The 26578-nt window shown below is 36.2% G+C and overlaps 1 protein-coding gene and 1 pseudogene across 18 annotated transcripts in view; both read left to right on the top strand.

Moving 5' to 3' along the window:
* PPFIA2 (PTPRF interacting protein alpha 2) overlaps nucleotides 1-26578 on the top strand; it is a 446500-nt gene that overhangs the window by 309292 nt on the left and 110630 nt on the right. For all 18 annotated transcript variants that reach the window (XM_053921063.2, XM_045187308.2, XM_045187307.2 and 15 more), the window contains one exon: nucleotides 23310-23531. In XM_053921063.2, coding sequence (XP_053777038.1) covers nucleotides 23310-23531 — 222 coding nt within the window. The remainder of the gene's footprint in view (nucleotides 1-23309; nucleotides 23532-26578) is intronic.
* On the top strand, nucleotides 6411-18294 carry LOC112322142 (epithelial-stromal interaction protein 1-like; annotated as a pseudogene).

The following is a 26578-nucleotide window of genomic DNA, read 5'->3' as shown; positions in this document are numbered from 1 at the left end:
TGGTGTATGGATAAATTATACAATGATTACTACAATAAGGTTTATTAACACATTCATTACCTCACATAATTATCATTTGTGTGGGGAAGGCGCTGAGGATATTAAAGATCTACTCTCAGCAATTCTCAGATACGCAACACATTCTTTTTCACCGTGATCACCACATTAGACCCCTGGAGCTCTTTCATCTCCCGCCTGCTCACATTTCCTGACAGAATATGAAATAACATTCTAATTAGCACTTTATCATCCTTATGTAAATATCCATCATGCACACATATATCATTATAAAACACATTTTCAAAATTACCCCATAACAGGATTATTTTAAAGTATATCAAGTATAACAAATATCACAGAATTGTAATTTAAATCTTAACACTTCAATTTTATTGAGAACTGCTTAAAAGGTGTATTCAGAGAAAAAGAGAACATTATTTTGGGGGGCGTCTGTGTGATGGAAGTTCCCAACATAGGATGACTGTCGTATTAGTGTGCAAATTGCAAGTGGTTGTTGGAGGGAAAAACACCACGCTATAGTGAGGAACCGCGGAGCTGTCGCAAGGAGATTCATAAACCCTAGTCGCATGGATTGCCCTTTGTTTGTGGCAGTCAAGTCACCTAAATTACATAGTCTGGGTGGGTTATTAGCCATCAGGAGATGTTTTATATCAGGGGCTTGAGAATTCTGCTGACAGAATAGTTGACAAAAATAGTCTCCCAAAAGCACACTCTAAAACAGGCCTTTTTACTCACAGAAAAGTTGTGTAATTATTAACATTTTAAAAACAAAACATGAACAAATGTAAGCTGAACTGAATCAAGTTGAAATCCTTCTGTATGCCATAAATTGAATCAGTTGTTCTAGAAAAGCATAAATATTCCTAGGATAACAAAAATTTTCAGAACCCCCAATTTTATCTCACTAAGGATTTAGAACTGAGCTCAATAACTTTGTGTTACTTTCTAGAGGATAGTTCATTTGTAAATTTTTTTTAGGTAAGCCTGCTACTCCAGTAAAAGAGATAATACTGCTCCTGACTTGTACATTATGCACTTCCAATTATTTTTTCCAGCTGTAAATGTTTACTAGGTGATGTGGATAAGTATAATATTAGACAGTGGTAGAGACTCAGAAGACATAGTTCCTGTAATAAATTCACTAGAAAACTAGAGAAATAAACATGCCCAAATTAATAATTGCAAAAAATGATAAAGGAGAGTCAAAATGATACTAGAGATTACAGAAGAGATAAATTACTTCTGATTGGGAGTGTCAGAGAGGCGGTGGGGAATAATGACTTATTTGAAGTCAGCGGACATTTATGCAAATCCCATTTCTGCTGATTACTGGCAGTGCGGGACCTTGGGCTTCAACCTCCCTGCACTGTCAGTTACAGGGAAGTACTCACTCCTCTCTTACAGCTTTGCTGCAGGGAATAGAAGCACTGACTATGCATGAGAAAAATCTTGGCACATTGACTACAAGATTAAATAGTGTGGTTGTAATATTTCTTAATATGGGCTTTCAGGTTCATCATTTTAAAATAAATATTTAGTGATGAACTTATTAAAGGTGCTAGGAAATAGGGCCTGTTCTAGGTTAGGTCAGAGTGATGAACAAGACAGGTGAGGGCACTCGCGACAAACACGTGCATATAAATGAGTAAAGGGGGCCAAAAGGCAAGTATGTATCTCAAAAAATCTATTCTAAAGCTACTGAAACTAGGAGGAGTGTTTTGTAAAGTGTCTGGTTACACTGGCTACTCCGAAGTTAATGTCTGCATACAGAGCTTCAGTTTGGGATGATGACAATGTTCTGGAGATGGCCAGCAGTGGTAGATGGACCCGATGTGAACATATTTAATTCCGCCAAACTGTATACATTTTATGTCACATGTATTTTATGACAACAATAAAGTCAATGACTTGGATTACTTGAAAAAAAGAAACGTTGTATTTAAAAGGAGTGGATGTGATCTAGAGGTAGGTGCAAGGCAGGTGGGAGAACGATTGATAGACAAGGCAGGGAAGGACCTTCTCCAGAAGCCAGGGTGTGACCTGGGACCTGAAGGAGTGCAAGAAGTCAGCCACATAGAACAGCTTAGAGTTTCTGAAGCAAAGGAAACGCTACGTGTACCAAGGTGCACCAATGATAGGCAAGAGCTTCTTTGGTACATTTTCAGGAAGGAAAGGCGACAAGGAAACTGAAGCCTAGTGGCCAAAGGAGAGAATGGCAGGGGACAGGACCCAACTGTGAGAGGTGCCAGATCGTTAGGTTCGTGTAGGCCATGGTGGGAGTCCAATTTTATCCTCAGAGCAGTGGGAAGATGTAGTAAGTAGTGTTTTAAACATGGAAGCACCTTGATTGGATACTTTTTAAACAATCATTTGCATTACAATCAGTGGATTACTCATTTTTTTCACATATCAGAATTTCAAAGTATTAGAGATTTTTCTTTTAATTTTATAGATAATGAAATTGAGACTTAGGAAGATTAAATGACTTATGTGGCCAAAGTGGGACCAGAACCCTTGTCTTCTAACCTGCAGAAAAAAGAACATTGTGCGTTCATATTCCTTCATGCCAATATGATTTCTCTAGGTGTTTTGGTGATGTTTAAAAATCCATGCTAACCCAAAATGATTTTTTTCTAATCATTTATTCTTTCATAATTATACATATTTGTTTCCTAGAATTTATTATTTTATTACATTCAAGAGTATGTTTTTTAAGAAAATTCTTTAAGTGGTATTTCATTGTGGTTTTAATTTGCATCTCTCTGATGGCTAGTGAAGCTGAGCATCCTTTTATATGTCTCTTGGCCTTCTGTATGTCCTCCTTGGAGAAGTGTCTGCTTAAGTCCTTTGCCTGTTCTTTAATTTTTTCCCCACAAATTCTTGCAGTTAATTTTTATTCTGAACCAATTGTCCAAGTCAGTGGCACTCAAAATTTTTGATCACTATGAATATGGCTCTTAAACTGGGCATGAAGGGCCTGTGTTCTGAGCCTGCAATTTATGAAGTCTTGCTTAAGCCCTGTATGCTTCTCTCCACCATGAGTTCATGGGACCAAAGAAAAGTACACACCCATGACCGACACCACCACCCTTTCTTACCACAAGCCAGGTACCTGGAAGCCAAGGCTTTCTGACCAGACAGACCTTAGCTGGTCTCCAGGGCTTTTACGGACTTATGTAATAAAATTATGTTAGCTATACTTTAAATGTTTGACTTAAGAATGTATCACATTTCTATTTTTAAAAACACTAATAACATCATTAATTACAGACACTATTCTTTTAAAGACCTCTGCGAAGGTCTAGCTTCAAGCTGTCATCCATAGGGAGGTCTCCAGTGTATTAACCACATTTGTACGTCTTCCTCACTCCATGTCAACTACTGCCAACAACTGTTCTTACAGAAATTCAGTCTTTATCAAGTGTGGCTTATTTTATGTATTACTGATTAAGCCCATGTCTTCTCTGTATCAGAGATAGTAATCATTTGGATTTATTTACATCTGAATAGTGCTAACAATATTTTGTTTTGTGCATTGATCCTATATATAGTGATATAATTTCTCATAATAACATAGTAAAGTATATATTCTTTATATTCAATTTTCAAGTAGTGAAACTGAACAAAAGCGTGAGATCTATGAATTTTCCATATAGGGGTTGGTACACCTCCCAGGAAAGAGAAGATACTAGTATAGCCCTAGATGCACATAGCTAAAGTGGCCTGAACATCTGTGGCTAGAAAGGGCCCAGAAGAGACAAGATTAAGCTGTTCCATGGTCCATCCATATGTACATGCAGTTATCCCATAACAATTTTATAGGTGCTGAAAACCTCATTTAACAAAGGGGCTACACACCAATAAAAACAAGATAAATAACTGGTAGAAAGTCCTTTACGATTTTTCAGTGTTTTTATGTAAGATATTTTGGTAGATCCCTATAATAGGGTAGATCCCTTCCCCTCTGTCTAAAAATAAATAAATAAAAGTCTTTCTAGAAAAGTGAGTATAAAAAGAGCAATGTATAAACTACCCTATTTCATGGATTTCAAAATATAAAAGTATTTAAGAAAAGTCTTAAATATGCCTATGTGTCTTAGAGGATGAAAAATCTTACTAGACTAGTTGTGAGATTTAAAAATTTTCAAAAATAAACCTTAGACAAAGCAAGCTTTGTTACACCCATGTTGATGTCTTCAGCAGTCATCTAGTAAAGTAAACCAAGTAAAATTCAGCAATTTTAATTGAATTTACTGGGGTGACATTGCTTAACACAATTACATAGGTTTCAAGTACACAACTCCACAACACATCATGTGTACACTGTACTGTGTGTTCTCCACTCCAGTCACGTCTCCTTCCATCACCATTTATTTACTGCATTCTTCTTTTTTCATCAATTTCATCTTTTTCTCAATCAAAAAATTCATCAATTTTTTTCTTTTTCTTTTCTACCTGTAACATACAAAATTATTTCAACTTAAAAAATTTTTCTCCTGACCCTACTCTATGTTCTATTCCCCTTTGCAGCAACACTCTTCAAAAAGGGCTGTCTACTCACTGTCTCCAATCACTTTCTTTGTATTCTTTTATAAACCGATTCCAGTTAGGTGTTTGTGCCACTACGACACAGAAACTGCTCCTGTCACCATCGTCATACACGTATACTGCTAAATACTGCAATCTTCAGTCCCTGTTGTACTGATGTCTGAGTGGTATTTGATAGTTGATTATTCCTTCCTATTTGATTCATTTTTTTTCCCACTTGCATTGCAGTAAATCACACTCCCTTTCTCTTACTTTACCAGTAATTCTGTCTCAGTCTCCTTTCTTGAATCATATTCTTCTTCCTGGCTTCTTTTAAAAAATATATTTTATTTACTTATTTTTTGGACAGAGGGGAAGGGACAGAGAGAGGGAAACATCAATGGGTGGTTGCCTCTTGGGTGCCCCCTACTGGAGACCTGGCCCTCAACCCAGACATGTGCCCTGACAAGGAATTGAATCTTCCTGACTTACTAACATTCAAGTGACCCAGGGCTCACCCTCCATATCTTCTCTCAGTGATTTCAGTCAGTTTCAAAGCTTTAAATATTATTTGTATGATAATGACTTACAAATCTTTACCTCCAGTTCAGACCCTACAACCAAATGCATACAGCCAACCGCCTACGGAGCATCTCCACTTAATTTTCCCCCAAAACTTGCTACATGTTTTCCATCTCAGAGGATGAAAACCTTGCCTTTTCAGTTGCTCAAGGTAAAGAATTTAGAGTCATCCTGAAGTCTTCCCTACTTCTCACAACCCACATCAAACTATATACAAAATTCTTCTATTTGTTCTACCTTCGAAATATATCTGGAATCTGGCCACTTCTCACTAACTCTGTTAATCACTCTGGTCTGAACAACTATTTATTATCCCTCACCTGGATTATTGTAGTCACCTCCTACCCCCATCTCCCACGGGCTCTCTACAGTCTATTTCCAACATAGCATGAATCAGACTGACATTTTAAAACATAAATCTGAACATGTCAATCATCTACTCAGAACTCTGAAAATGTTTCGTTATTTATATATATTTCATCTAAGACTTTAGTGTTGAATACAATGTTCAAACCTTCGATCAGTATACAGTAGCATGGGTCAGAGAGCATACTCAACTTCATAAAACTTTAAAAAAGCTTTATGATTCTTTTTAGAAGCTTTAAAGATCTAGACTTTAATTATAATGCTATTCAAGTTTTAACATTAACTGTAATGATTGCCATAGTAACCAAATTTATCATCTCCCTTGTATTACAAGCTTTCTGTTAGTTATTAATAATAAGATACATTCATTTCTTAAAGTGGTAGGTTTTATTAGAGATAAAAGAACCATTGGATTTCACTAGGAATAAAATTTTGATTTTTGTATTTTAACTATCTGCATGTTTCTTTGACAGAAATTAAATTTAAAAAAATAGAAAACTAGAAAAACAAGCCTTTCTTGTGCTTGATTCATATATATTATTCTTATGTCTATACTGAGTACTTTTACATTGAGCCCACTTCTGACTATTTAACATGAACACCAGAGGGTCCAAGTGACCCGTTAAGAGTAAATCTGGTAGCACTCGCTTGGGTCTATTCTTCTTCTGCCTGAATTATCAAAACAACAAGAAAAACCCAAAGTTTAATCAGGTCATTGGGCCAGTTCTTCTTTTAACCATTTTGTGAAAGAACTGGGAAGTGTGATAAGGTAAAAGGTAGGCAACCATTTTTAAACTGCTATTGCTTCCCTTGAGTCTTCAGAGGATCATTTGACAGGGGGCTTCTCAAACTCAGACACCCTCCATGTGTCACTGCGGTGACCCACTGACGTACAGGCTGAACAAATCCGTGCCATGCAACCACTGACCCAGTTTTACAGTGCCACCAGCAGACATGTCATCCCCTATCAGAGTGGTTCCTCAGGGAGGACTTCCCCTTCTCCAGGTTATGCTAGTGTGAGGCTGAGTTTCACAGGTAGGTTCCCCAACTCATCAAGATGACTAATCTAGGAAGGTCTTCCAGACTTTGTGCTGGAACCACGAAAGCCAGGTCTTGGACACAGGTCTCAGCCCGTAGTCCTACTTTCCTCATGGTAACTTCTACTTGTGAACTCTTGGAGAACTTTCCGACCCAGTCAAATGTATCCGTCTGTAGGACAATTAGGAATAACATTGAACTTCACAATCGAAGGGAGACCAGTCTGTTTTTCATCACTCTCCTGAGGTTTTCTTGTAATTAGGCAAATTGTCCTCCACAGTGCAAGAGACATTTGTCAGGTTCCATGAAATAGTCTTCCTCTGGAGCAAGAATGTTCACTTATATTTACATATCAAAAAGAATGGCATAGTGATTCTTTCAGGAAGAAAGAAGATCCTCTTCAGTGTTACTTTTCATTTTGTAGCTAAACAAAGAAACATCTTTAATTATATTTTATTGATTATGCTATTACCGTTGTCCCAATTCTTCCTCCTTTTCCCCCTTCCCCCAGCACCCCCCACTCCCTCAGGCAATCCCCACGCCATCGTTCATGTCCATGGATCATGCGAACATTCTCTGGCTGCTCCATTTCCTATACTGTACTTTACCTCCCTATGGCTACTCTGCAACTACCTATTTGTACTTCTTAATCCCTTCACCTCTTTACCCACTCCCCTAAACACCCCTCCCATCTGGCCCCCATCAAAACACTCAACATATCCATGACTCTGTCTCTGTTATTCCTGTTTGCTTAGTGTATTTTTTACATTCAATTGTTGATAGGTATGCATTTATTGCCATTTTATGGTTCTTAGTTTAGATCTTCTTCTTTTTCTTAAATAAGCCCCCTTGACATTTCATGTAATAATGGTTTGGAGATGATGAACTCCTTTAGTTTTTTTCTTGTCTGGGAAGCTCTTTATCTGCCCTTCCATTCTAAATGATAGCTTTACTGGGTAGAGCAATCCTGGCCGTAGGTCCCCACTTTTCATCACTTTGAATATTTCTCGCCAATCCCTTCTAGCCTGCAAAGTTTCTTTTGAGAAATCAGTTGACAGTCTTATGAGAATTCCCCTATAGATAACTGCTTTTCTCTTGCTTTTAATTGTCTCTTTATCTTCAACATTTGGCATTTTAATTATGATGTGTCTTGGGGTGGGCCTCTTTACATCCATCTTGTTTGGACTCTCTGTGCTTCCTGGACTTGCATGTCTATTTCCTTTACAAAATTAGGGAAGTTTTCTTTCATTATTTTTTCAAATAGATTTCCAATTTCTTGCTCTTTCTCTTCTCCTCTGGCACCGCTATGATGCAAATGTGGGAAAGCTTGAAGTTGTCCCAGAGGCTGCTTCCACTATCCAGGTTTTTTTGGATTCTTTTTTCTTTTTGTTGTTCTTATTGCTTGTTTTTTGCTTCCTTATGTTCCAAATCATTAATTTGACTCTCGACTTCATCCACTGTACTGTTGATTTCCTGTAAATTGTTCTTTAATTTAGTTAGTGAATCCTTCATTTCTGTCTGGGTCTTTTTTTATGCTGTTGAGGTCCTTACTAAGTTCCTTGATCATCCTTATAATCAGTTTTTTGAACTTTGCATCTGACAGATTTCTTAATATCCCTTTTGTTTAGTTGTTTTTTTGATCTGTTTTTTCATTTGGGCCATGGTTCTTTGTCTCCTCATTTTGGATGCCTCCTTGTGCTTGTTTCTATGTATTAGGTAAAGCCGCTATTCTTCCCTATTTTGGTAGTGTGCCCTAATGTAGTAGGTGTCCTATAGGATCCAGTGGCACATCCTCCACTATCATCCAAGCGGGGTACTCAAGGTGCATCCTCTGTGTGGGACGAGTACACCTTCCTCTTATAGTTGAGCCTTGATTGTGGTTGGCAGGTCAATGGGAGGAACTCAGCCATGCCAGTCAACTGTAAGGACTGGTTGTGACCACTGACCACCAATCTCCAGCCTCCATGGAGGATTCACTGTGGGGGCAGGTGGTGGTGCTCTGACATGATCCGTAGCTGTCCACTGGGTGCTCAAGCTCTGGGTTTCCCAGGTGGTGCAGGCCAAGGTAATTCCCACCTGTGTTTTGCTGGGGCCACTCTGCCTGGGCTATAAAGCACTCTGAGATGGCTGCTACTTGCGCTGGGCTTGGAGGTTTCCAGGTAAAGCCAAGCTGTGATCTAGGCTGGCTGCTGCTGCTGCTGGTCCTTGAGCAACTTAGCAAGTGGTATGGGGGCTGGGGACTCACTGAGGACAACTGTTGCTTTTTTGAGAGGATTTAGGAAGTTTGAAGCGTGAGCCAAGGCCAGCCATTCATGTGGGAAAAGAAGTGTTAACAACTTGGGTGGGCCTGTAAGTTGGGTAGGACAGAGTCATCAGGGTAACACCAGGTTGGGGCAAACAGTGTTAGCCAGGTTGATGGAATCTCAGATATGGTACTTGCTTGCCAGCTTTGTGGGGTGTGTGGGGAGGATTCAGTAAAGAGACAATGGTCTCTGTCCACTTTTCTGGTGTAAGAAAGCTGTCCCCCCATCTCTCACCATCATGCCAGACACTTCAGTTTCTCTCTGTATACCACTCATGCCTTTCAAACTGCTACCCTGGTGCTGGAGCTCAGAGGGAGTGAATGTAAGTAAGTCTGTATGTGGGTTCTTTAAGAGGAACTGCTTGGAACTTCTTTAAGAGAAACTCTGAAGTTTCTTCTACCAATTCAGTTCTCGTTGGTTTTTGCAGCCAGAAGTTATGGGGAATTATCTTCTTGGCATTGGAACCCTGGGCTGGGGGGCCTGGTGTGGGGATGTGATCCCTCACTCCCAAAATATCCCTCCCAAATTTTTATCCACGAAATGTGGTTGTGGGACCAGCCTGTTCTGTGTCTCTGCCCCTCCTACCAGTCTGGATGGATATAGTTTCTTTAATTCCATAGTAGTCAGACTTCCATTCAATTAGATTTCTGATGGTTCTTAGTGGTGGTTGTGCTGTAGTTTATTTGTAATTATGGTGTGGTTGTTCTAGGAGGCGAGCTGTTTTTACCTATGCAGCCGTCTTGGCTGGAAGTCAGAAACATTGAAGATTTGCAGTTGAAAATAAAAATTAGAAATAAAAACAAATCCCTCATTACACATACTTTGCCTCCTTATATCTTCTAACTATATAGATCATTTAAACATTTTACCAATGAATGTTTTCCCATGTTAATCATTCAATATATTTATTTCATGTTGTAACATAGGAAATATTTTTTCATTTTTTACATTTCTGAGTATTATTAATATTGATCAAGAATCAAAATTAACATTAACATTAAAACAATATTTTTGTGTTTAACTATTTAGAGTTAAGATACTATAAAATTAACATATTTCTATCAAGACACATGCATAGGATGTAGTGAGTGAATTGTATTTTAATATCAACATTATGAGAATATCAGAACTTCAAAATGACAGCTATTCTTCTGATGAAAATATTCTTGCTCTGAAGATGGTGAAAATTAAAAATGATTTATAATTTCTGTGAAAATATTAAGTATTTTATATTTATTAACAAAATGCTGTTGACCACATTAAAGTAAATAACTGAGAAGTAAAGGTCTATCAGCTGGATATTTCCATTAAATGAAATTATTGGGAATTTACTGCTTCATAATGACTTTGAAAATCTCAGTGTTAAATAATAAAATTATTAAGAGAGAACTATAAGAAATCATCTGATCTAGACATTTTCCAAGCAGGTTAATATTTTGTCAACTCTATTATTATTTTTCTTTTGTTTTGTTTGTGTTCCTTTTTTTATTGGCATGACAATGGTTAACAAGATTGTATAGATTTCAAGTGTACATTTCTATGATACATGATATATATTGCATTGTGTGCCCACCACCTTAAGTCAAATCATCATGTGTCAAAATATATTTGAAACCCTTTACAAGCCCCCTCAACCTCCTTCCTTCTGGTTACCACCATAAAGTCATCTGTGTCTGTGAGTTTTGGATTGTTTGTTTTTCTTGTTTGTTCATGTGTTGCTTTGAGTTCTATATCCCACATATGAGTGAAATCATGTGGTTCTTAATATTTTCTGTCTGACTTATTTTGCTTAGCCTGATGTTCTCAAGGCCTATCTGTGTTGTCACAAGTGGCAGTAGTTCCCTTCTCTTTTGGCTGAGTAGTAGTCCATTGTCTATATGTACAGCATCCTCTATATCCCATCATCTATCAAAAAACATTTCAGTTGTTTTCATGTCTGGCCACTGTGAGTACTTCTGCAATGAACATAGGTGTACAAACAGTGAACAGATACTATATGAAAAGATTTCAGCTTCACTATTAGGAAAATTAAAATCAAAACTACAATGGGATACCGCCTCACACCTGCTAGAATGTCGATTGTCAACCAGACAAGTAATAACAAGTTTTGGAGAGGTTGTGCAGGATAAAGAACCCTCATCTACTGCTGGTGGGAATGTAAACTAGTATAACCACTATGGAAAACTGCATGGAGGTTCCTCAGAAAATTGAGAATAGAGTTAAATACCGTATGGCCCAACTCTTCAGAGTACATGAAACATTTGAGAACCTTGATTCACAAAAATATAAGCACTCCTATGTTCGCTGCAGCATTATTCACGGAGGCCATGACATGGTCAAGTCTGCTGAAGACTACTTCTTCTAATTTTTCAGAAATAAAAGATAAAATCAAGTCTTTCAAGTTGAAACATTAATTTAAAAAATGTAATTAGTTAATGCCAAAATAAGGAATACTAATTTGGAGGTCTATTATATCTTTTATTATCTTCATTTCAATGATCATTTTATTATTTTATTACTTTAAACTCCCTTTTTATAACAATGTTTCATGTTTGATGACTGAATTAGGCATAATGGTTAGAGAAGTACCTGGATAATATACATCTGTGGTTCTTAACTCGAACTAAGCACTACAATTACCTAGGGAGTAAAATCAAATGCATGTCTGGACCTCACCATGGATATGATCTAGGGTAGGAGCCATTCTGTAGTTTTATTCAACTCTGCCAAGGATTCTAATTGTGTGGCCATGGCTGAGAATAACTCATAGGGAGTACAAATATAACTTCTGTTTTTTCTAGGCTTTAGATATACAGTGATTGTAAACAGATGGTTTATATATAAAACATTTAAATCACTGGAATTAAAAATAACAGCTATGAATTCTGTACAGGAGAATCTCAGTCAAAGAAAAAATGCAGTTATTTGTAGAACTAGATTTGATGTCTGAGGTCAGTTCTGCTTTATGACAGCCGGAAAGCAGTATGGAGATCAAGAAGCAGTGTACATAGACCCCAAATGTCCAAAAGTCGTAACGTGAAGCCTGTGAGCTACCCAGTGCTTACATGCTTTCTCAACCTTATTTTGTTAATTGTTTGGTTCATTGATTTGGTTCATTCTTTTTTCCACATTATGTTACCTGCAGGCAGGAAATTTCATGTTCTAAGCATCTCACCTAGTGTCTGAATTATAGTAGAGGCCAGACAGTATTTTGGTGACTAGATGAATGACTACATGAAACAATGAATGCACAAAAGAAGGGAGAGAGAAAGAAGACTCTTAGCAATATGACGCTGGAATAACAATAATGCCTGGGTTCAGAAAGTAACCTTAACCTTATTACTTTTTAGTAGTGAGACTTTAAGCAAAATACGTTCTGTGCTTCAGTTTTCTTTTGTGTATCCAGGAGGTCGTTATCGACGTAAAAGAGTTTATATCTATAATGCACTTAGAACAGTGCCTAAAACATAGTCAGAACTAAATAAGGGTTAACAAAATGAAGTAACTTATGAATCCATGCATGCTGAAAGCCGAAAATTTATCAGCTATATATTCTTGAGTAAGCAAATACTCAAAAAATTTAGCTATTGTTATTACTTGTTATTCTGATGAAAGATACAGTCATTTGGGGGGATCTGTTTTTTTTTAATTCAATTCAAAACCAATCATCATATACCAGGGTATTGTTTTGCGTACATTTATTGTTGTTGCTTTATTTTTTTGAAGTGTGTTTTATTTTCCCCCTTTTTTTATTGTTCAAGTACAGCTGTCATCATTTCCCCCCCTATTCCCCCCCACCCCACCCATCCCCATCTCCCACCCTCCAGGCTACCCCCATTGGCTGTGTCCATGTGTCCTTTATACATGTTCCTTGCCAACCTTTCCTCCTTTCCCCCGTCAGCCCCTCCCATCTCCCCTCTGGTTACTGTCAGTTTGTTCTTTATTTACATGTCTCTGGTTGTATTTTGCTTGCTTGTTTGTTTTTTTGATTAGGTTCCACTTATAGGTGAGATCATATGGTGTTTGTCTTTCACTGCCTGACTTATTTTACTTAGCATAATGCTCTCCAGTTCCATCCATACTGTCTCAAAGGGTAGGAGCTTGTTTTGGGGGATTTGGAGGTAAATTCAAATTTAAGGATCTGAAGTAAAATGAGGAGCATAACAATCTCATGGAATGAAAGGAGATATTTTATCTTTTTAAAAAATTATTTATTTTTAAAGAGGAAGGAAAAGAGAAAGAGGGAGAGAAACATCATTGTGTGATTGCCTCTTGCACGCCCCCTACCGGGGACATGGCCCACATCCAGGCATGTGCCCTGACAGGAATAGAACCAGCCACCTCTTGCTTCGCAGGCTGGCACTCAATCCACTGAGCCACACCAACCAGGGCTAGGAAATATTTTTTAGAGCATCAGATTCACTGAAGTCTTCCAAAATACCTCTCTGGATCAGTGCCTTGTCTAAGATTTAATCACATATAATCACAAATCACATATAATCACTCATATAATCACAAATAGACTTCATTGGCCTATGAAATCCTTAATTGATTTGGTCACTCATTCTATATGTACATTTCTTTAACCCTAGTACATTGTTGATACTTGTGGAATTTAGAATGAACTATCAGCTCTAGTTTTTCATTTTCTTATTATTTTTATGCCTGTAAATACTTTCCCTGTCTCAATTTGTGTTATTTTTTTAGTTCTATATTTCTCTTCTCACAGAATAAAATATATTTTATTAAACTTTTCCACTTTATACATTCTTCTGAATCCTCCAAAGAATTAGTGCTAGATTCCTTATATTAATGATTGCAAATATTAGTGTAAGTTCTTTGAACAGATAATCAATAATTCATCTTTAAACACAAAATTATATAGAACTACTTTCAAATATGGAATTGAACTGCTCATTATTTACTTCTTAAATGCTGATATGTCTTATGTATGTACGTACCTTTAATATCTGAATTTAATTAATAGTAAGATAAATTCCTAACTTCTACTCTTTGGCCCCACCCTTTCCTATTTTCTATAAAAAGATTAATGAACCATAAAAATTAAGATACATGACACAAAAATGATCTATCTAAAATTCATTAGAAGAGAACCAGAGAGCCTCTTGCTTTATCTTACCTTTCGCAAATCATTCCCAGGAAGAAAATGAGTTTAAACAGCATTCATGATGTATTTAATCACTGACATAGACATAATTGTAAGGTCTTTAACATACTAGACATTAATCAAGATTGTGGACTTAGAGAATGTTAGTTTGAATGTTACTAATTTAATTTGTGCAAGTGCTCTTTAAATGACACTCATCATTCAAGAGATGTTTAGTATTATTGTAAATGCTAAAGAGGATTTATTAACTAGCTTGTAATGTTCACTTCTAATATGCCTTTCAACTGTCCATTTATGCTACTTAGTTTTGTCTGAGTATACAGTATGGATTCAGATTTTGTTGGTCGTGACACATATGTAATTTTGAGTAGGGGAGAGCTCCTTAAGGAAAATAATGTTTCTTTGGCAAATTTTACCAAAAAAAAAGGAATGATGTGAACATATGTCTAGGGACCCTTTCAGGACAGACTGAAGTTTAAGCTAAAAGAAAGGGTAACTGAACTTGAAGGCAGATCTTTCACCGTATTTGGAAAGATTTTGGGCATTATTTCTTCAAATATCTCTTTTTTTCCTGGCTCTACCATTTTCATTCTGGCATTCTTTCTTAATCATTAAATATCCATCACTTTGCACAAATTACAAAGACATGAAATAATTATACAAACAATTCACATTATTCTAGTTGACCCTTTTTAAAAATATAAACTGGGAACAATTATAAATCTATTTATAAAGACTCACCATCAGAAATGGAATTTTCTATTTGCTCTGAAGTAAGCTCTTCAAATATCTCTTACTCCTCAATTCTCTCCTTTACTACTGGGATCTTAACTGCTGATATCAATCCCTAAGGCTCTTCATTTTTTGTCAACTGTTTTTCTTTTTTCTAAAGATAAGTTAATTTTCCTGGTCTGCCTTCAAGTTCACTTACCCTTCCTTTTTTCTTCTCTATTCTAAGTCCATCCAGTGAATTTTTATTCTATATTTATATTCTAGAATTTTCATTTGGACTTTTTTCATATTGTCAGCTTCTTTCCTGAAATATTTTCTCCTTTTATTCATTGCAAGTATAATTTTCTTTACATCAATGAGCATAGTTATAATAGCTGCTTAAAGGTCCTTGTCTGATAATTTCAACATTTATGTCATCTTAAGGTTGGCTTCTGTTGGTTTTCCTTTCTTTGCAATGGATTACAGTTTCCATGTACTTTTTTTGTCAGATAATTTTGGAATTCTCTCCTAGAAGTTGTGAATGTTCTGAGAGTGTTGATTTCTCATTTTAGATGTGGTTAACTTGATTTTACTCAAGATATAAACTCTGTTTTGCCTATGGGTTAGCATTAGCAACTTCCAAAAAAGTTTTAAGAATAGAAAATAAAATTTATGATTATAAGAAAAAATTCATTAGGAGAGAATCAAAAACTTATGGTATAGATATGAAAACATGGGAGGAGAGGTGTCAAAAGTACAAATTGAGTTGAGAAAAATGTTCAGAATAAAAATTAAATTATCAGCCGTCAGGATGACTGTAGTTAACAATACTGTATTATATATTTTGAAATTGCTCAAAGAGTAGATCTTCAATGTTTTCTTACCAAAAAAAAATGGTATCTTCATAAGGAAATGGTATCTATATAAGGTAATGGATGCATTAGCTAACTTTTTGGTAATCATTTCACAATAAATACATAAATAAAATCATCATGTTGTATACCTTAAACTTATAAAGTTGTCACTTAATTATATCTCAATAAATCTGGGGGGAAATTGTTAGCTGTAAGGATAATAGCTCCTTGGGGCAGGTGAGAGGGGGGAACTCAACCAAATATTCATTCTGAATAGTAGTGTCCATGTAATTCTAAAAACATATAATTAACTTAGCTCCTAAATCCTCTGGAATACCTTGTCCAGAAATATCTATCCAAGAAGATATTACTAAGTTTACTATTAAGATAGCAATGTAAATGCCCTTTGTTCTGTACATTTAACAGGCATCATTTTATCACTTATAAGAAAGGTGAAAAATTATTAATTATTATGTTTAATAAATTGCTATTCTTGGCAGAGTAGAAGAGCAATGAATAGCCACTAACATATACTCAAAACAAGCAATAACCATTGAAGCACCATAAAATTCAGAAAGAAAATGATTGTATTAGTACTTTTAAAGTTAATTGTAAATCATGTTGGAGCATTTTAAAATAAATACTAAAGCTACAAATAGGAGAAAAATATTAATGGTGAGGTCATTTTATTTGAAATTATCAAATAAAAAAGATACTCTGTTTCCATTGTTTATGTGGTAGAAAATGCAAGAATGTGTTTAAATTCCTGGCTTCATATCAAAGAAGTCAGTGTAACTGACATGGTGAGACTTCTGATGTTTCAATCACTGTGCTTGGTCTTATGTGTAGGCTGCATAATGTCTACCATATTATTTATTCATATGTGTATTAATAATAATGATTTCCTGTTTACTTCAAATTTTTCTACCATAAAGATAATTCATCTACATATTGTTTTTGAAACATGAGAAAAAGTCCTGTTCTCTTTCATATTTGATTTTTTATTAAAACAATTTTTCATAAACTTTATGAAAGCCATAAAGAAAAATTTTGATAAATTGGACTTCATTAAAATTAAAGACATTTGTATGAACCAGCACCACTGAGAAGGTGAAAAGATAATCCACAGACTGGGAAGAACTATTTGCAAGTCATATATCTGATAAAGGGGGTTCCTATCCAAAATGCATATAAGAAATTCTTATAACTCAATAATAAAAAGATGAGTAAGCCAATTAGTGAATGGGAAAAGAATCTGAATAGACATTTTCTCAAAGGAGTTATATAAATAACTTAGAGGCACACGAAAAGATGTTCAACATTATTGGCCTTAGCAGATGTAAATCAGAACCAGTGACCCCTATCCCCCTCACAGAGGTACACCTGCAGTAGCGTGATAGGCTCTGGGCTGGGTACCTCCTTTGCCTCCCATCAGGCCCTGGACCCTACTGGGCACACCAGGACTAAACGGGCTGCACGGGCCCAGGCTGGGTTTGGAGGCAACTTCTTTGGTCCCTTCATGGGAGAGCCCAAATCACACCGGCCAGAGACTCATAGGCACATACGCTTTGATAGCACCATGAAAACCAAATAAAATGAAAACCAAATAAATCAGATAAAAAGATAGCTGAGAAAAAGCTGGAGAACCTGGAGAAGTGCAAGGAGCCAGGTAGAATGAAGCCAATTAACCTAGTGCCAAGGCAGCTAGGTGGAAGCCAATCAGAGGCTGAAATCAGGCAGAAATAACCATTCCAACTGATGCAATCTACATACCACAAAAGCTCAAAAGAGAAGCTGAAAGAATCAAACAGCTGAAGAAGATGAAATCCAAAAACTGAAGGCGATTAAGAGAGAAAAGAAGAAAAAAAAAAAAAAACCTAGAGGGGAAAAAAAAAAGACTCCAAGGAAACCTCAGAAGAGAAGCATTTAGAGAACATCAAAAATGCAATAGTTCCAGGTTCTTGAGCAGACTGGAGACACAGTTACCATATTTTTTGGAATAAGATGCACCTAGGTTTTAGAGGAGGAAAATAGTAAAAACAAATTTTTGAACCAAAATGTGGTAAAATATTTAATAACATCCTTTAAAGCAGAAATCCCATAGCGAGCCAGGTAAGCTACATTTGGACTATAAGACGCACCCCCATTTCCCTCCCAAATTTGGGGGGGTGTGAGTGCGTCTTATAGTCCAAAAAATACAGTACCTAACAGAAGTGCTAGTCACATGGCTCTTGGTGACCCACAGTCTTCGATTTGAGTCAGAAGCCAGGCTTATAAGAATTCTCTCTAAAGGAAGAAGAAAAGGAAGAAAATCAAAAATTGCAAAAGATAAAAAAGGAACAACATCAGAAGAGTGAATTACTGGAATTTAAGCAATAGCAAGAGGAGAAAGAAAGAAGCAATACTCACCAGGTTGAGCACAGGAAGGTAAACAATGCTTTTCTGGACAAGTCCAAGGCAAAAGTCAACCAGCTGGCCTCGAGCTCTTTGGAGGCTATTGGAATATGAAACACCTGGGATATATGGGAAATATTTACTTACATCTATCTGCCTTCGTCAGCTCACCTTGAAAAGCCTCAGGAGTTGCTTTTTTCTAATGCGATTTTGTTCATTAACACTGCTTTTACCTTGACTGCCCACCCATAGCTGAGCAGACAGGGATGGCAGGTTTGTTCCTGTCGTTATTTATGCGTGTTTGCAGGAGCTGCTTACTGAACTCGTATTTAATCTCCACTGCCAGGAAAATATTACAGTATTTTTCTAATTGGTTTTGCATCTTATTGGAAGTATAATTACAATAATTTTATTAATAAAGACAATGAGGGAATCATTTGAAGTTTTCAGGTTAGTGAGAGATATGGGTGCTGTATGCTTGCCTCTCTAAGCAGCTAGTTCTCAGATCAAGTTTGGGGAAGCTTTGGCATATTTTTTGATTTCAATTCCTATGTTCTTAACCCAGTGTATAGATGTGAGCAAATGAAAGCAGTAAATCTTTTATACTCTTTAAATCAAATGTATAAATATACTTTGAGCTACCTTTGAAAAAAACCATAAGGAAAGCACCAATTCATAACCACAAGAAAATGTATAAAAAACATATGATGATAAGTTTTGGTGATTATGTGGGGAATTGGAACTCTCATCATTGCAGGTAGGAATGTGAAATGGTGAAGCCACTTTGGGAAAGAGCTCTTCAAAATGTTAAATTTAGATATACCATATAACCTAGCAATTCTGTTTCTAGGAATCTACCTGAGAGAATGGAAAATATGTCCACACAAAGACATACACAAATGTTCATAGCAGCATAATCCGCAGTAGCCAAAATATGGAGGCAATCTAAACGTCCACTACCCGATGAACGTGTAGATAACATGAAGTATGTCCACATGGAGCAACTCCACTCTGCAATAGAAGAAATATTGATTATGTGCAACACGAATGAATCTCAAAAAAACATTATGTTCAGTGAATAAACTCAGTCTCAAAGACTACTTATTCTGTGGTTCCATTTAAGTGAAAGTTACCAAATAGGAAAATCAATAATTATATAAAATAGATTAGTTGTGCTCAGGGGTAGGGTGCAGCTGTAAGTGACTGTTAATCAGTATGATGTTTCTATTGTGATGATGGAAATGTTCTCAAATTAGAGTATCTGGATAGTTGCACAACTCTTTAATTACAATAAACACCATTGACGTTTATACTTTATATGGGTGAATTTTATGGCATATAAATTACATTTCAATACAGCTATTTTAAATACGCACTGGGTTTTCCTCTAATTCAATCATTTGTCATTTAGGTTAAAGTATCATAATTTATTTTAAAGTTAATTCCACATAACAATGATCTGGAGTGGAAGTTATATATTCTTTTTCTATGATAAATATCTGTTTTTATATGGCCTTCCTAGTCTGAATTATGAAAACATATCAATCTTACCATAAAATGTATTTCAGGTGATTTGAACGGATGAAATATTATACAATTTTAAATATAAAAGATTCATAAACACTTCGGAAAAAAAATTGAGTTTGAAAATTTCCCATAGATAGTCCCAAATTCCGAGGTAGTATAAAAACTATGCAGTACACATCTCTTCATTAAATAAATTAAGGAGGTTAACATTTTAAGTGTTTTATTTTAGTTGCCTGATTACTGTTTATATGTGGTTAAAATTTTTCTTACTTTGAGCCCATTAAAAATATGCAATTTTTGACAAGATTTTAATGGACCTCAGGTGCACAGAATTGAAATAATTATTTTTTCTAATTAGAAGATTAACATCGTTCAGTTGCACTGAGGAAATATTTATAAAATATGTATGTATGTGTGTGTGTACATACGTATGCATATGCATACAAACACACACTACATTCCTGGTACTTGTCTATACCACACAGCATATGTAACTTTATCATGTTCATTTATATGTTCTGATTAAATGCAACATGGTAACGGGTAGATGAACTAAACTGGGAATTCAAAGTTTTGCATTTTAATTTAGATCAGCTCTGTGTGATTACCTGAGTCTCAATTTCTCCAAAGATTTTTAGGGCACTAAAATCCTAAAAATGTAATTTTTCAATTGTATAAAACATTTTTAAAGTAAAAATTTGGTTTTCAGTAATTTTTGTAGTTTCTAAATATTGCCTTTTTTATGTTGATATAGCAATTTCTCAATGTGAGGAGGTAGAAGTTTTAGTATAGTTTAAGCTTGCCTAGTTACTTATAAGTAGTGTACAGAGTTAGAAAACATTTGCTATTATGTCAAAAAACCTATAATATTATACCTTAGTTATCCCAAACTTGGACATAACTGACGGGAAATTGGCTCTTGCCTTCTTTCTGAAACCAGTTCTCAATTGCTGCTTGATGATTGGAAACTGGTTTTTCTCAATTCAGTATACAGCTATGACCTGCATAAAGGTCACTATCAATGTTTTTGAGTTTTGTGTCCATAAAAGCTGTCTAAAAAGTTTGTTTTTATTAGCCTCGCAACAATACCATGCTACATTGTATGTCGTATTGCAACCCCAGGGAGGGGCATAACTTTGGAAAGACAGTTCCCTTCCCTTATGCTACAAACAATTCCTGGGGACATTCCCAGTTGTGATCCCTCAGTTACCAACAATCTCAGCAGAGAAAATAGACACATTGAAGGAGGATCCATTCTCCTTTACCTCAGCGTCCTCTCCAACACTTCTATGTATTTGTAATACCTCTTCCTGTTTTTCTAGATAATTAGAGGTTCAGTACCTACAAAAAAGAAGTTCAGGTATACCTTCAAAGTATTCGGTCCTCAGATCTGACTGGCTTCTTCAGATACTCTCCTAAGTCTGACTCCGTCTCTTCTTGCCCATCTTTCTCACTGCTTTCATGATGCTTTCTGCTCCCCTCTTCCTATCATCAGTGGCTCTAACATTTTCAATTAACCTTTTTATTTTGAGATAATGTAGATTACATGTGGTTGAAAGAAATAGTATAGAGACATCCTGTGTGACCTTTACTCATTACTAAAAGTCACAAGCTATATAAAATTGCACAATAAAAAATGCAGGGCTTATGTAGGAAAAGGGGTTCACAGCACACACTAACAACTTTATCAATGACATAAAAAAAGATCTAAAAGTTGGTGCAGCCATTGTGGAAAACAGTATGGAATTTCCTTAAAAAACTAAAAATGGAACTGCCTTTTCACTAACTGCTGGGATTATACCCTAAGGATCCTGAATCACCAATTCAAAACAACCTATGCACCCCAATGTTCATAGCAGCACAATTTACAGTAACCAAGTGCTGGAAACAACCTAAATGTCCCTCAGCAAATGAGTGGATCAAAAAACTGTGGTACATTTACAGAATGGAATACTACACAGCAGAAAGAAGGAAAGAGCTCTTACCTTTTGCAACAGCATGGATGGACCTGGAGACTGTTACACTAAGTGAAATAAGCCAGTTGGTGAAAGACAGATACCATATGATGTCAACTATAAGAAGAATCTAGTGAACAAAGTAAACTAATAAAAAAATAGAACCACAGGAATGCAAAAATGGAACAGACTGACAGTGGCCAGAGGAGAAGAGAGAAGGGATAATGGTGGAAAGAAGGGGAAGGGAGTAGACAAAGAGCCTTTGTGAGTGACCCATGGGCATGGACAACGGTGTGGGACTGACTATGGGAGCAGGGGTGGGATGGGTGGAGGAGGGCAACAGGGGAAAACTTGGGACAACTCTAATAGAATAACAATAAAAAATGATTTAATGAAAAAAGATAAAGACAGATCCTAGGCCTAAAGGAAAAACAACCTAGAAAATTGTAATGTAAAAAGTTATGGCTGTTTTAGTAAATATTCATTTATTTTGCCAAGGAGGGAAAATAAAATAAAGAATGTCCAGTTCATTTGAATTTCATATGATCAAACAATTAATAATTTCTTAGTATAAATATATCCCAAGCATCACATATTTCATGGGACATATATTAAAATGTTGTCATTTAAAATAAAAGATGTAAAACTAATACAAATAGCAGCATAGTTTAATATGTTGTATAGTCAAGAATAGCATAAGTATTATGATAATGTAACTCTTTACCTTGAAAAAGGCCTGCAGTTTGCTTACGGAATCCGTGTCACAAAGGTTATAGCTGTGAGTTAGTTGAGGTGGTGGAAGGAGGGGTACCTGAAATCAGAAGGCTCTAACACAGACCTGGCCTGTTTGTCTCAAAGCACACGATGAACTGAGGTTGGATGTCCAGGAATGTGCATGCACATTTTGTGTATTCCTCCATGGCTTGGTTCAAGTGGGTGAAGTTTTCTGTATATAGCCAGTGATTTTCAGAAATGAAATAACACATAAGAAACACAAAATTTATGTATGTTCAAGTTGTTTTAATATGTCTTTCATGTTGGAACAAATTCATATTTTCTACACAAACATTATAATGGAATTGACTCTACTTTTTTGCTTTTACTCATCTTGTTATTTCAACATGGTTGTTGTCTTTTTCTCTTGGCACTTATTTCTCTTCAGTTGTCGCCCTGTCTTTACCACAAAACTCCTTCAGTGCAGCTGGGCTCTAGGCCATGCATTTGAAGGCCTGGGTCACCCGGCTTCCATCAGAAAGGGGAAGAGGCAGTCTCCAAGTACTCAGTAATTACTTTCAGCCTCCTCTCCATGGGTCGTGTGCACGTGACTTTCATGTCGCTAGCAGTGTAGAGATCAAAACCTTTCTGTGCCGCGACTTTGTTCCAGCTGGCTCACATCCACAGTGGGAAGGAAAAAAATGGTTTATCCGTTCTTCATCTGAATGTCTTTGAAAATAAAACTTGCAGATGCACAGAGAATCTTGAATAAAAATAGAAAATATGACATAGTTTCTGTGCCCTTACTATTGTTTAATTTTATAATACTTTGTTATAGAAATGTAGTATTATTTATAATAAATGTTATGTATAATTGATAACATAATAGCTTCCACTTAATAAATGTTTAGGATGCATGAGTGTTTCATGTGAAGATGTATATAATAAATATACACCTCTCAGTCCAAATGCCTCTGTTAACCTGTTCGAAAGTTACAGATCTACCTTTCTAATGTCGAGTTTTTCTCAGAAATTATGTTTAACTCAAATTAACTCTCTTAGAGTTCTTCTTTCTCTGTGAAGAACTCTACAGTTTGTAAGCTGTATCAGTTTCATTTCTTGAAGTTTGTGAACTTTAAATTAACGATGAAGAAAATCCTGAGTCGCATTTCTCTTTATTTTCCTGCAGCGCTTATCCAATGGTTCTATAGACTCAACTGATGAAACCAGTCAAATAGTCGAACTACAAGAATTGCTTGAAAAGCAAAACTACGAAATGGCCCAAATGAAAGAACGTTTAGCGGCCCTTTCTTCCCGAGTGGGAGAGGTAGAACAAGAAGCAGAGACAGCAAGGAAGGATCTCATTAAAACAGAAGAAATGAACACTAAATATCAAAGGGACATTAGGGAGGTAAGTGATTCATAACACTTTCAGTCTTTACTTCCCAAATGCTCTCTCTGAGATGCTTTTTCCATAATCACCCCTAGTGACAATACTCTTTACATCTCAAAAGACCGTCAGGTGGAATGCATTATGTTAATTATGAAACTTGTTCACTAAGGTAAAAATCGTTTACTTTAAATATATATGGAAAGAAATTTTGATATATCAAGTCTCAGATATAATAAAAAGTATCTACAGTTGTTAAAGATTAAAAAAAATGAGCTGTTCATTTTAGACAACCCCAGATGTATGTATAATGAATTGCTATGCTCTTAGATATGGGACTACTCAGGCATTATTTAAAATTTTCCCTTTTCATTTTGGGTTTGTGTCTGTGAGTATGAATGTATAAGTTTGAATGTAGCAATCTCTTTCTTTCTACATATTCTATTCTTGTTAGACTTAACATCATGTTACATATTTTAAAAAGAGAGCACTGGGAAGTTATTACAAAAGATACAATGAGGTCATTTATTAGTAACATTGTTAAATCATCTTACCAGCTAAGATAAAAAGTTTAGATTTTTTCAGTTTATTCAATTAAAAAGAAAAATGTACTTATGAAAATTTTATTTTATGAACTCTCTATTTTTATACATTTCTTTAAATTGTATATATTTATCCTCTTTATGTCTTTTGTATATAACTAGCTAGTTGTTATTGGAGTTGACCCTACTCTCTGTACCCACTTCTTTTCTTTGTATTTTGTCTTGAGCCTGTTTTATCATATTTTTATTCATTGTCCCATCAAAACTCTTCTTATCCAAGTTGTCATTGAACTCATGTTGCTGAGTCTAGGGGTCACTTCTCAGTTCTTTCAGGCAATTGTCCAGCCATCACTCCCTGGAGCACTTTTTCATTTAGCCATTGGCACACTACACGCTCCTGATTTTCCTCCAGTTTACTTACTATGCCCATTTCAGTCACCTTTGCCGGACCAGCTCCCTCCCCAGTCTTGGGGTGCCTTCCTTTCTCAACCTACCTGTGCTCCCTAAGTTCATGCAGTCTCATGGCACCCATTGACTTATGGTCCCAACTTAAATCTCCAGCTTTCCTTCCCTCCTGACTTTCAGATGCCTGTATCTAAATCTCCAATGGGTATCTCAAAATCAGATTCCTCAAGACTGTTTTCCTGATATTCCCTCAGGAAGCCAGACTTACTTGCAGTTTTACACATGTTAGCTGGTGGCAGCCCATTATTGTAGCTCAAACCAAAACCCTTGGAGCTGTCCTTGGTACTTCTGACTCATGCACTGCATTTGATTCAGTTGCAAATCCTATTTACTCGCAACCTCACTATATCTCCGTAATGTGAACTCTTCTCACACCTTCCATGGTTCTTCCTTATTCCACAGAACCACGATCTTTCAAAGGATTGTTATAATAGTTTCTAATCAACACAGTAGCCCAAAATCTGTTAAAATGTGTCAGCTAAAGTCACTTTTCTGCTTAAAACTCTTCAATGACTACCTATCCTGCTTCCATTAAAACTGAAGTCCTTGCAGGAGCCTACAAGCCCTGTGCTATCTCCACTGCCATCCTACTGACTTTTTGGAACTCACCCCCTTGTCTTTCACTTTATTCCGCTCTGCTCAGCTAAGGTGGCCTCCTAAACAAGCCAGGCCTGTTCTGTTATGTTTTCTTTTCCCTTTGCTTTTGCTCAAATATTTCCTCATTGAAGGGTTCCCTGACCATCCTATTTACACATATATGCCCACAAACATACACGCTTCCTCTTCTCTCATTTTTTTATCTCACAGAACTTATTCCACTTGAAACAATTTCTATTTTATTGACCTACTTGTTTATCATATGCCTCCTCCTCTAACTGTATGTAAAAATGCATAAAGGCTGGGATTTTTTGGTCTTGTTTTGTTTACTGATCCATTTAAATCACCTGCATAACTATTGAGTATATGATAGATGGTCAAAAAAATCTTTGTGGAGAAAATGAATATTTATAGATGTTTGATGTAAACATCAAAAGGCATGGATGGGGTTAGCATATGTCCTAAAACAATGTCTGCTCTGTCAAAAAAAGACACACGACTCATGAGGGGGAGATTGCTCTTCCACCGCACTGATAAAGAGTGTGCTCCCTACACCCTTATGCGAATTACCAGGTTGTAGATATGTTCCCTGTCTCGATTATTCCTCACAGCTGAAACTCCGACTTTATAAAGTAACTAAATTTAACCTCTCTTCTGTATCACTGTTAAGGAATACCAAGACTTCTGGCTAGTGAACCACCAAGACCATTTCTTGAGCTTTTGCTCATTCTGTGTTTCTTTATTCTCTTAGTCCTAGAGATTTAGCTTTTTTCCTTTCATTTAACATTCATCTATTTTACACGTGCTTACTTAATCCAGGGTCATGGGTGGGACCCAGGATCCCCAGCTCCCCCATTCTTATTGCTGATGTAAAAATAATTGTTTGATTCTAATGGTCTTTGCATGTAGGTGACAAAAAATTCAATTATCTGATACCAGGTGTCCTTTTATTGGGAATCCCTTGTACTGGCAGAAGGTGTTCGGCCTTCACATGAATTCTTTTAAAATGTAATAACTATTCTTATCAGTGCTATAATTCCTATGTAGTTGTACTGTAGAAGAGTTTCATAAGAAAAGAGTATCTCTCACCCCCTTTGAAAGGAGGTGGCAAACACCAAAGCTTTCAGAGCCAGACAGGCAGTGTAAAGGAGTAAAGTGCCTGGTGTGGGATAGTGGAAAGAGATTGAGTTCATTAAACTGGGGCAAACGGCCTATAGTCTGCCTGCCTTTCTGGTTGCATCACGTGTGTGTGTGTGTGTGTGTGTGTGTGTGTGTGTGTGTGTGTGTTAAGGACACAGTGAAGGTCAGATAAAATATTTTCAAAAAGTTTCAAGAACAAGCCATAAGCTCCTAGTTTGCTGCTAAGAATTTCTTGAATACCAACCATGAAAAATACTAGGTACACTATATCTGATTTCTCTAATTCCTTACAACTGTTTGATAGAGAAGGTACTTGTCATTATC

Source organism: Desmodus rotundus, chromosome 3 (genome assembly GCF_022682495.2).
Source record: "Desmodus rotundus isolate HL8 chromosome 3, HLdesRot8A.1, whole genome shotgun sequence".
In the NCBI taxonomy this organism is placed as follows: Eukaryota; Metazoa; Chordata; class Mammalia; order Chiroptera; family Phyllostomidae; genus Desmodus; species Desmodus rotundus.
The sequence above is the reverse complement of the archived record's forward strand: the minus strand, read 5'-3'. Positions and strand labels throughout refer to the sequence as shown.